The sequence below is a fragment of the Passer montanus genome, unplaced genomic scaffold (genome assembly GCF_014805655.1).
Source record: "Passer montanus isolate IOZ18808 unplaced genomic scaffold, ASM1480565v1 scaffold10, whole genome shotgun sequence".
Lineage (NCBI taxonomy): Eukaryota > Metazoa > Chordata > Aves > Passeriformes > Passeridae > Passer > Passer montanus.
The window spans coordinates 5,653,807-5,666,376 of record NW_024356505.1 but is presented as its reverse complement, the minus strand read 5'-3'; the positions used below and the strand labels follow the sequence as shown (position 1 = coordinate 5,666,376).

Here is a 12,570-nt window from a genome sequence, read left to right as displayed (position 1 = left end):
AATTCTGTTAGTAAAACCACACATTTTACTGTTCCCACAGGGTAAGAAAAGAGTTGTTTTGTCTAAGATAGGTATTTTCCTTTTTTTTTTTCTCTCCTACCCTTTTTTCTCACTAATGTCACCTACAATTAAAACAGCAAATTGAAGTAGACAAAAGTTGAAATATTTCTTGAGAAAACAGCTTTGTTCCAGGCACTTCATACTTCGTCCTTCCACAAGCTTTCTTCGAAACTCAAGTATTTTCCTACACACAACTATTTACAAAACTTCAAATTCAAATATATAGAGCATGTGCATGAATACATATATGACACACTGACAAATCTTCAATGAATAAACAATACTTATCTGATCTTACTTGCTCAGAAACACAATACAGACCTCTAAGTAGACATGAAACATAATTTTTTTGGGCTCTATTGCCCAAAAAGATAAAAACCCCTCAAAGTACTTTCTTGTATGTTCTGTCTTTAAAAGCAATTTTGACTGTAACATTTCTTGATATTCGCACCACACAAAACCACCAAATCTAAAAGCAGAAGGTAGAGCTCATTTTGTGGTGTGGATCGAGCTTATTCCAGAATTTAAAGCATTTTCCAAAAGATTCTTCCTCCGCCCACAGTATTTTTTCAGTGCTGTGGTTTAACACAGTTTGGTTTTTAGTTGGGGATGGAATCCACAGCTGCAGATGTGGCTCCCTGTGGGATCCTTGGCAGCTTCCTTCTGGCCTGGCGTCACCAACCAGCTGGCTAGTTTTGAATACTGACACTGTGTTAAACCACTCAACAAAGCTGAACACACCTCTGCGACATTCACATCTAAAAATGAACAAGGCCTGGGAAGAGCCCTCTTGCTTCCAGCCTTTGCACAGGTAACGGGCACTGGCCGGCCCGGCCCTGTGTGGCCATCGCGGCCTGGCAGGGCCAGGCCTGTGGTGCTGGCCTCTTCCTGGGAAACCCCACTGTGGCCCAACTGGTGGAGCCCGCCAGTCCATTTGTTTTTTTATTCCAGCAGCACCACCAGGCCATGGTGATGGGGGCCATCCCACCACCGGGAGCAACCATGCAGCTGGGAGCAGCGTCGGGAGTGGCCCCACAGCCAGCACCGAGGCCGGGAGCGGCCACGTGGCCAGGATTGTTTGCCAAAATCAGTGCAGCCACAGCTACCTCGGCACGGCTCGCAATGAACTTTGTACCAACGGGAGCAACCATGCAGCCGGGAGCAGCGTCGGGAGTGGCCCCACAGCCAGCACTGAGGCCGGGAGCGGCCACGTGACCGGGACTGTTTGGCCAAAATCAGTGCAGCCACAGCTATCTCGGCACGGCTCACAATGAACTTTGTCTGCTTAGCTGCTTTTAGCCAGCCATGTGGACAGAAGGACAAAAGCAGCAGCAGCAGCTTTCCTTTTTTGTTTTTCTGGTGCCCCGCATGAAGAGAAGGTGCGGGGTGGCACCGTCAGCCAGCGCGACTCGCGCGGTGTCAGCAAAGACCACACGACCAACAGAGGGGAACAACAAGCGATTTCTCTGATGCAGAGCATGGATGAGATCAACCTTTCAGCACTGCAGAACTCTATGAAAACTGCTTCAACTGATAAAGCTTGAGAAAAAATGAACCTACAAACACCAATTCTCTCCTGAATCAAGAAAAAGGAAAGGGTGAAGACATGCAAAGAAAACAACATGGGACACTGAGGTCAGTGAAGAAGGAGTCAAATTCTAGATGGGAGGAGATTGAGGAAATGCCTTAGTTTTGAGCTGAAATTCTCTTGTAAGGCTATGGTGAAGATATAATTGATATATTAGACTTTGTTTTTTCCCTGTAGTTCATGGAATGAACTGGGGGGGATGCAGCATTCTAACTACAGCTGTGAGCAGAAGCACCAGTGTTGAAACAAGCAGATGTTGCAGTGGCTGTGATTCAGTGAAAAGCTTGAACTGAGAGAGATGAGAGAGATGAGAAACCTTGGCCCAGGGATAGAAAAAGGAAACCTCTGTTCTCAGAGATAATAGAAGAGAACTTTTGTTTCTATACTGGAACAACTCATCCTTAAAATTGTACCCCAATAAGCTGAAATGACCCATGGTGGTAGTTATGGGAAAAAACTATCAAAACATGGGAGGGACTTCACAATTGCAGATTTCTGGGTGGCTCCTGATTCACTGTGACACTGAAGCCACGAGAGAACTATTTCTTGTGGAGAAGTCTCCATGGCATGGCAAGAGAGACTCCTCTCCCTAAGAGAACTGAAGAAAGACTATTTTAGAGGTGGTAAACTGACTGAAAGTCCCAAGTTTTGTCTCTTTATGTTGTTAGTGGGAAAGAAAAGAGGGTGTGGGTTAGGAGAAGTGTTCTGAAGGTTTATTCTGATTTTCTTCTTATTTTTCTTTTCATTCTGTTAATAAAGTTTTCTTTATACCCTTTAAAAGTTTCAGCCTGCTTTGCTCTCTTCCTAATCCTTATCTTGCAGCAGAAAATGAGTAAATAATTCTAGTGGGTGCACTGGCATTTGGCCCACTTCATTAATTGGTGCCTTGGCCAGGAAACAAACGATTGGCAAACCAAAACCACTACACTTAATCGGTGTTTCCACCCAGTTTCCGAAACTGCTACACTCAGGTATTAAAAAAAAAACAAACCCAAAACCAAAACAAGCCCTGTCAGGACTTCCTCGTGTGCTATTTTCAGCACCAAATTAAAAATCAAGCATATCATATAGAAGCACTTTTCTGAGTTCTTACCAGTGTAATGGCAGCATCATCCTCAGGCCCAGCGTATCGAAACAAGATCCGATGTCTTTCCATGTCTGCAAAATATTCCTTTGCTTCTTTAGCAGTGCTGGTACCCAATCCTGTACAATAAAAAGAAACAGTTATTCAATATTCAAAATTTAAGTTTTATGATTTTATCCCTTTTATTTTCCTGGAAATATTATATAATAATTAGGTAAGATATTATCACGAAAAGCTATAATAAAACTTCACAGCACCCATTTATTATTATTTATTCAGAGGGTTCATATATTTGTTTTTGAACAAACCTTTGTAGTATTTTATCTTCCATGCTTTATGATTTTCCATATGCTTTTTCCACTCATCAAATTCAGGAATACTATAGAATGAAAGTTCTTGCTTATTTTTGCTTGCCTTTGAAAAAACAAACAAACAAAATCAACATTTCTGTTGTGATGTAAATAATCCATAAAATCTCAATAACAGAACCCATACCTTCACAATAGGGGTGATGAATTCCTCAAGGAAACCATGTTTCAACAGTGATGGCCAATTGTGATGAATAAAATTGATCAACAAGCCCTTTATGTGAGATCCATCCTGATCCTGAATCAGAACATGAAAACATGAAGCAGTCTTGTATGAGGTTCCCCAAACCAAAAAACCCACTCACTGGCCTGAATACATCAACACAACATCTGATGACAGAAAGCATAGAAAGGAACAGGTGGTTTTAATTTGGATTCCAAACTGGACCTGGGTGTGAAATAACCACCTGTGAAGGTCACTGTCCCTGAGCTATGAAAAAGCTCTTCCAAGCCAAGTACCTGGTTGTTGTTCAAGGTTTCTCTTCCCGTGGCATGTTTTTGCTGAGAGCTAGACAGCTCTCCCAGACACCACAGAGTTGAATTTTTGTGGAAAAAAGCCAAACCTTGCCATAGTTCTCCTTGGTTGTAACATGCTTGATAGTTCAATCATCAGATTATCCAAAAATAATTGCCTACATTCTTGTTTCTATTTAACTTGCTAGCAATACCATGTCATTTACTGTCTACTTTTGTTCTTACTTTCAACATATTTTTGAATTATCAATAGCATGTTTTTATTATTACTTTGGCTTCTTGCTATTTTCTGCAGCAAAGTTCAGCTATACATTCACAGCAACCACAACACCACAGATAAATTAATCCCTTAAAGAAACCTCAGAACCTACAAAATTGCAGCAAAACACATTGTAAGAAGCTCTGTAGATTAAAACCTGCGAATTTCACACTTACCTGATCTGTCATGATCATAATTTTTCCGTATCTCAAGCTTTTCAGAGATTCTGGATCTTCATAGCTTTTCTTGTACTGTAATCCAACTATTTTGATGATGTTGTTGATTTCTGCATTTTCCATAATCTGTACAAAAAAGTTATTTGTGCAGCCAGTGTAAAAAGCAGAAGTTCAGAAACATCCCAATCTTGATCTATAGCTATTCTTTCAATGCACCCTGACCTCAACTCCATAAGCTTTTTATTCCCACCAGCCTTTCCCAACCTTTGCACTTGTAATGATTTCTTCTGTACAGTCAAATTTCCAAGACTGCACCATTCTTTCTCCTCTACAGCCATAACACTTTGGATCAGGAAAGCTGGGAGAAAACTGAATGTGTAACAAAAAGTCATCTCACAAAGCTGCCTTCTTTTCCCACTGTTTTTATGGGCATCTGCAGCACACCTCTTATTACAGACAAATTATGAATGGCAGCAGGAGCAATATGATGGGGTAATGCTGCTGGCTGCTGACTCATGTTGTGAGTCTATGAAATCACATGGTAATGGAGAGAATACAAAGTTTTAGGGGCTTTAAGTACTCATGTGAAATGTGAATATGAGTCATAGCAAGATTTCCTTCCACTTGTGAACAAATTAGCCTTATCACCCCAGTACTGCACTGCTACAGTGAAGTATTATTTACAGGCTTATCCCAGGCCTCAAAATAGCTGGTACTTTATGAAATCTCAGTCACAAAACTTGCATGAAAAAAATTAAAAATTAAAATATGAAGATGTAAATCTAGAAATCAAGAATTAACAGGTGGACATCCATTTGTCAGCAAAAAGGAAAGGACAAAAGTACACACCTGTTTGTGAGAAGCTTCTCGGACATTGAGAATTTTGCCCCTGAGTGGGAAGACTCCGTATCTGTCTCTACCAATAACACCTAGGCCAGAGACAGCTAAAGATTTGGCTGAGTCTCCTTCTGTTAATATCAACGTGCAGTCCAAGGAATGTTTGCCACCTGCAGGCCAGGAAGAAGTAGAGGGAAGGTAAAAAACCAGAAAGTGTAACTCAAATAAAAGAAATACAGTTGAAATCTTTCTACTCTGCAGGTAATTCCCTCTCATCAGTTAATTTAAATAGGCTGAATTTCTCATAGGGATGGCTTTCCTTATCACCAAAACTCCACAGCAATGAGTCCTTGCCCTTAGCAGCACACTACGGATTGCCATGGACAAGGAGCAGAATAGGCAAAATGGGATGCAATGGTGGCACATCTTATATAATGGTTCCCACACATCTGCACAAAAAAAGACTGATTGCATCTCTACCTTCACCATTTCAGTTTGCTAGCTGCAAATTTCTTATAAACATACATTATGCATGTCTGAGTTACACACAGGACTTATTTCCCATTTTGCATTTTCACTTTCCTCACAGTATATTTTAAATAGTAAATTGTTAAATCACATTTTTGTGGTTTTCCCTTTTAATTGTCTATCACCTAAAGCCAGACAACTGTACAAAAAATTGTGAGAAAAGCTCAAACGATGAGAACATTTGCACTTCTTATAGCTCACAAATTTCTCAAACAGAAAAACAAATCTTTACTAACAGAGTAATTTAGATTCTACAAGACACACAGCATTTTGATGCCTGCGTGCTCAAAACTGGAATGACATTTATGTTCTGCCTATTGCAAGTGTAGCAGTGGAATAGATGTTCTAAATAACAAGCAGGCTGAAAAAAGGAACCCACCCTTCTGCTACAGTGCAAATGCTCATTAAGTAGCTTTGCTATTTTATCAAGTCTTATGGAAGGAAACACGCCAAAAAAACCTTCAAGCTGGTTGCGTCTCACCTACTGCTAATAAGGTAGTGTTGAATATAGTGGTATTTAAAATGTGTGCTGTAATTTGCCCTTACCTGGTAGATAAAGACCACCCCATACCTCCCATTGCACAGAACTTACATTCAGCACCTTTAGTTTTCTGAATCAAGACATGTGGCTTAATAATCTAAGGCAGTTTTTCACACTGGCAGTGACTACCTACCAGCAAGGTAGACTCCAAATACCTAGAAAAACATCAGTCTGCTGTTTTAGAATATATAAAAGCCAATATTTTTCATAAATGAACTGCAGAAAACACACGTGAATGTCATCCAAGTTTATTTTCTTCTGGAATGGATGCAATCAGTAGCAATTAATTTCATGGAAATTCAATATGCCAGGTATTTTCCTGAGCACAGCTCTAAAGAACTCCAAGACAAAACTACATGAACTGACAGGCTCAAAAAATGCTTTTATGTTTCACCTGATTTAGTAATCTAACTGCTCCCTTACAATCCAATATTCTTAATTTTTGTTTTGATTTCTACCTCTTCTCCCCCATGAACCACAGAGCTATGTACAGCTGTTCAAGATGGCAAGAATGACCAGGTGCAGGACCCTTTCTTTACAGAGGATGGGGAGGAAACCTGCAGCACATGCACCACTCTACAGATACACATCTCTCCTATACTTTAGCATTAACTGGCAATGATTAAAACATTCAGGGTACCAGGCACACCAGAAACCTGTGAATGCTGGACCTCAGCTTCAAACTCACTCCTGAAATAAAGACAGAAATCTAAAAACCACAGGAATAACTGAAGTCAGAAGGGTTTGTGGCCAGAGACTGTTCTCTCTCCCTGCTGCTCTTCCTAGGTGTCCACCCTGAATGTGCAATGTCTTCAGTGTCAGAAATCCAGTATGTTCCATATCTTCAACAAACCAATACCTGGCTAAGCCTCCACAGGAGATGCAGAGTTCCCTCAACATTAAACAATAATTAGGCATCAGAGAAATACCTGGGTAACAGGCATTCAAGTCATGCAAACCTTTAGGCATGAGCGTTCAGCCCAAATGAATCCCTATATGCCTTTTTACTTGAGGAACTTTCAGGATGAAAACCAATAGAACATTTTATTAGCTCCCTTGTTACAGATTCTCCCTTCCCCTCACCCCCAGCCAGAAAAAAAAGAGTAAGAAGTGATATTGAAGCCTGATCTCCAAAGCAAAGCTAAAGAAACTACCAAAAAAGTGTGTCCAAAATCATTCATTATATGAATTAGGAGTACTAGGCTTGATATCCATGAAAATACATAATTTCTTCAAGCACTCAATCTTATTGGCAAGAAAAGTATCAGGAACATATATCTGAATGAGGAGTGAAAATTCCACAGGCAGAATATTAGAGTAGATGCGATTATCAACTTGAGGCAAAATATGACATCTGAATAAATTAAAAAGCAATTAAATACTGAAGAAAACTCAATTAAAAAATTAATAACCAAGGAATCTAAAAGAAAGGGAGGAAAATTAAACAGAACCATCATCTCATCAAGTGACCTTTGGCTTGAACGTTGAAGCACAAAAAAAAAACCCAAACCAACCAAAAAACCCAACCAAAACCAGCCTCTTTCTTAGTGTTCCATGCTTTTACCTACTCAGCCAACCCACATATTCCACTGCAACTTCCCTACCTTTGTTTAATGTGAGGATGTATTAAAAACCAGCTAACAAGAAGACAGACTGGCAACATTTCGAGCTCTTTAGCCATGTGTGCCCCTCAAATCATTCAATAACAGTTCCCCTCCCATTGCTATTGGCACAAAGACTGCCAGCTGATCCTGATACCTTATCTGTGCTAAGGAAGCAAGCCAGCAGAGATTGTCAGCTTGCCCTATATTCCCAAACAGGAACCTAATGGCATTTGAAGTCTCATGAAATAAGTCTCTTCAGCCATTCCCTCAGGTCTGCACACTATGTGATTTACTTCCTACACCTTCTGACCCTACAAAGATTCTGATCTTTCTACATTAGAAAGCTCAAGAAGACCAGTCAGCTCCACAATGGAATATTGGTAACACCATTCAGCAGGAAACCACACTTAAAAGATACACACTCTTCCAATACCAAGCCAGACTGCCACTTTTGTTCAGTGTCATTAATTCTCTACCCTAAAGAGGACAGCATTCCTGACACCAACCTCACCATCACGTTTCAATTCTAGCTCTAGAAAGTTTAGAAAACCAGAAAGATTTTTATTAAAAAATGCATAAGGGTGAGAAATAAAAGTCAGGTTTCAAATTAGCATGTCTGTGAAGAATTTATGAAACAGTAAAGAATTTAAAAGTAAGTGTTCTTACCAGCATCATTAGCATCATCCAGTTTTGGAATGCCCTTGATTTTACTGTGTTTCACTGAAGAACATTTTTTGTTCAGTTGAGTTTGTGCCTTAAATTTGACCCAATTCAAAATACTCTCTATGATACCACAGTTAGAGGCCTACAAGCAACAAATCAGAATTGTGGATGAGAAAAATAAAGCTTCAGATAGCAGATTCTTATATCTCAGTTTTAAATCATTTACACTGTTTCTAGGTCCTCTAAATTTTAAAAATTTAACCTATGAAAGGTCAAGGGATTAACACACACCTTAGTATTTAGCACTTCATGCACATACAACTAAAACACAACACATAAAGTTTCCTTTTCCACCACTTCTATAACTGATGGAAAGAGCAAAGGAGACCTAACAAGAGGATGTCTTATGCTGTAGATGTGCTGAGATGTTTTAGGTACTAAGCATTTATTTCCTGGATTTTGACAGTAAAAAGCAGCCTTATGGGATGTTCATGACCATTTAAATTTTCTTTGGAAATGACTGAAAATGGCTGAAAGACAATCAAAACTATTTGAGAATAAGCTTTCTACCAAGCACTTGAGAATCTGATATCAATTTTAGAAACACATCTGCAGCAAAAATAGCACAGAATATATTTTCTAAACTAAAACTGTTTTAGGTTTTGTTTCACATCAAAAGAAAACACAGATGGAGCAAAATACTATGAGCTTTGGCTTTTAATTATCCCCCATAATACAGCATTCATTGTTGAGATTGCGCTGCACATTTAATGGATCTGGAAATCAATGTTTACTTCTGGGAATATTAAAAACACTATAAATCAAACCTGCTGATGGTAATACAACATGTGTTTATTCTTCACATTTTGTTATACAAGACTGTTGTGTTATTTCTTTTCCCTCTAAATTCTATAGGAATGTCACCCATAACACAAAATTAGAAGAATAAACCACTATACAATCAGTAAAGTTCTGATGCCAGGAGTATCAGCAATGGCACTGCTCTCCCCACTACTGGAGTTTCATTTCAGGCATTAAATAGGACTTAGTAAAATGAGTTCTAAGTAAAAAAAACCTCATTTTTACTTAGAAAATGAGTTTCTTAGTAAAATGAGCTAATAGAATTCTACTTTTCCTTCATTGTATGAAAATGTAGTAGAGGAAAAAACTCTCTGATATATTTCTACAAATACATTCATTTAGAACAGCAATTCTTAGCCCATCTACAGAAAAAAATTTAAATTTACTTCCTGACAATAATGATCACTTTGAATACTACAGGCACCATTTAGCATTTCCTTGATTACTGGACAAACAAGTAAATGTGAAATATCCTCTCCCTCTGTTTTCACTCCAATGAAACACAATAGAAGTGATACCAAAGAGTAAGGCAGACAATATTCTCAATTTCAGAAAAACATTTTAACACAAAAAACATTGATCAAGGACCTCGTTTAGATTTTAAGAGTCTAATCCATTTCATTTGCCAATGTAAATGCCAGAATCTCCAACAAACAAGTTGATCAGGTGAATTTTAAATCCAGGGCAACAATCAAAATACAGCCACTGTATCCAATATTAAGACCAGAGAATTAACACACATTCCTTCACCCTACCTCCCAAGTATGCAAAAGTCACTGCAGTAGCACAATGGACTATAACTAATCTTCTGCTACAAAGCAGACATACACTTGGTCCAGTGTGTCAATTACCACTTCACAAAGGGAAAAAAAAAGAAAAAGATATTTACTTACTGCTTTAAAAAATTTCTCAGATAGCTGGCACTTGGACCCAAAACTTTTAGGCTGCAAGGTCATGTTTTCCTTTGTCTGGGAATCAAATGATGGGTTTTCAATCAAGCAATTAACGAAAACCCATATATGGTTCTTCACCTGTTTAAAACACAGAAACCAATTTACTCAACAAAATTCTCACATTTCTCTTTTTCAATATTTTTTGCATAAAGTTACTTGCCTGAAATGGTTTGACTGAAACTCCAGCTTTGTTCTTCTTTTTCACCACTTCTATCAGTTTGCCCACAACCTGATCCACCACGTAGTCAACATGCCTACCACCCTGAATGAGGGAAGAGGAAAAAAACCAAAATAATAAACAAAATGACCATTAAATTTCCTAGCAGTTTTTAGCTGTATTAAAAAAATTCCTGTAGTCATATATTGGTACAGAAATCCATGCACATGAGTTGCATCATAAGATAGAAAAATCTGTTTTTTCCAGGTTATTCAGTCTTCACTCAAGTGAGGATGACAAAAGTTAATTGATTTGATTACTCAAATACCTTCCTTTAAATTTGCAGACAAAAAAGCCAGAATATTAATAAAATGTTAAATTCTAATGACTGTCATAGGAGGTTCATATAACTTTGACTAAAATCTTGTAATGAAAAGTGGAGTGATGCAGGTATAAGCCATAAAATGAAAACATACCTAACTTAACATTCCATATTTTACACAATCACCTTTGCTTTACATCAGTTAGCACCTTACAAAAATACAGACTAAGTACTGGTTTCTGTTCAGAACAGTCTACATTAGGGCAGACAAAACGAACAACACATGTCTATGGAGAAGTTCATCATGAAGTAACAAACAGAAAAACCGTAGCTCTTTAAAGCTGTTTTTAAAACAGAACTGAGGAGGGAAAAAAAGCTCTTGACAGATATGAGGAAGTACAGGATAGATAAGAAATAAGAGAACACAAAACCAAGAATAAAGAGCAGCCAAAAAGAGGAAAACAACTAGCAATCAAACCCCAAAAGTTAGGTTTCTACATTTTAAGGCAGAATATGCTTGTGAAAAGACTGAAGATGTAAAGAAGTTTGATGGGATAGCAGCTGTTCTCAGCTTCATGCAGAAAGCAGAGATTTAAATTTAAGAAAAAAAAAAAAGATAGTAGATAAAACCAAAATGGTTAAGCCAGTAAATATTATTAGTCATAACCAAACCAGTAGTTGCACTTCAAAGAAACCATCTCTGGTTTCTCTCAGTTCCTAGAGTCACCTACTAAAACAGCAACACAAACCATTACAAGCACCATGCAAAGTCTTTTCTCATGGCATTTCTTCTAAAAAAAACAGCCAACCAAAAAACCCACATCCACACCCCAAAAGCTGCCAAAATTAAAACACAACTGTTTTTATCCACATATGGATGACAGAGTTTCAGTAGAGGGAGAGTTCAATGGAAGGCTGATCTATCAATATCCTGCCACTTTAAAGAAAAAGAAATCCATTTCCAAACTGTAAAGAAAAGCTATTACCAGCAAATATCAAATTACATGTTTCAAAATCATTCCACATTTGAATGGCAATCTTGAAATGCATTTCTTTTACTCATCACATTACTGAAAACTTATGCTTATGGGAACATCTCAATATACTTTTGCATTTAAATCTTTAGCAATTTTTAAATTTTGCTAGAAGTAGCATCTGACATATCAAGAAAACTAACAATTTACCAGTTATTATAGCATTCCTATTCTTAGGAGATACTAGTTATTACAGCAGTTCCCAGTTCCTGACTCCATTCTAAAGCATGCAGCTGTGAGTGAGAGATGTTCGGAGCTCAGAGTTGGGACCTTCCCAACCATCTCACCAGCAGGTGGCAAATGGACCAGAACAGCCTGGAACTGCCCCAGTCAGAACAATTCCATACAAGACACAAAGGCAAAAATACCCTCTGAATCTAGAGGGCTGCCAAAGACTGTTACAACTTTTTAATTAAGGGGAAAGAGAGCTAGAAGTGCATAACCTTCTTTTTCCAGAAAGTAATGATGGAATCCCCGTCTTGCAAACTTCAGGATGCAAAGGTATCTAATTAAGTGCTAACAAAAATCTTAAAAATGAAACTTTGACTGCCTCCTATATACTGTTCTATTCTTCCCATAACCAACAGTTTCCATTGATTTGGAGGTAAGCTACATCTAAACTCTGTGGACAGATAGATGGTTTATGTGGTAGAAAAATTCAGAAGCTAACTATATATTTGAAGTTTTCATGTAATTAGTTTTACAATTTTAATCCCATTTTCTTCTGCATTTTAAAAATTATATTTATTTTATGAAAATAAGTCTGAAATCTAGAATAATCCTGAACTTCTTGCTCCGGCAAATTTTAGCAGGTTGGGATTGTCTCTCCATGCAAGTCCATCTTCTGACACTGCAAATGTATTGGCTGAACACTTGTGCTAAAATGACTGTAGTATTACAGTTAGCAGTGCCACCATATTAAAGCATACACATAGCATTAAATTGCTGTGTTAATTGTGTTTCTACAATTTCTACCACAGCTACTATTTGAAATTCAGAACTTAATCAGTGTTCAAGTCTCAGGTGTTCAAGTCTCACTGAAGGTTATCTGTACAACTGAT

The 12,570-nt window shown here is 38.1% G+C and overlaps 1 protein-coding gene across 4 annotated transcripts in view; it reads right to left on the bottom strand.

The window, feature by feature from the left end:
• TOP2B (DNA topoisomerase II beta) overlaps window positions 1-12,570 on the bottom strand; it is a 61,637-nt gene that overhangs the window by 22,242 nt on the left and 26,825 nt on the right. For all 4 annotated transcript variants that reach the window (XM_039705176.1, XM_039705187.1, XM_039705194.1 and 1 more), the window contains exons 9-16: window positions 10,157-10,258; window positions 9,937-10,074; window positions 8,186-8,324; window positions 4,859-5,016; window positions 4,010-4,135; window positions 3,228-3,338; window positions 3,041-3,146; window positions 2,742-2,851 (exon numbers count right to left, since the gene is read on the bottom strand). In XM_039705176.1, coding sequence (XP_039561110.1) covers window positions 2,742-2,851; window positions 3,041-3,146; window positions 3,228-3,338; window positions 4,010-4,135; window positions 4,859-5,016; window positions 8,186-8,324; window positions 9,937-10,074; window positions 10,157-10,258 — 990 coding nt within the window. The remainder of the gene's footprint in view (window positions 1-2,741; window positions 2,852-3,040; window positions 3,147-3,227; window positions 3,339-4,009; window positions 4,136-4,858; window positions 5,017-8,185; window positions 8,325-9,936; window positions 10,075-10,156; window positions 10,259-12,570) is intronic.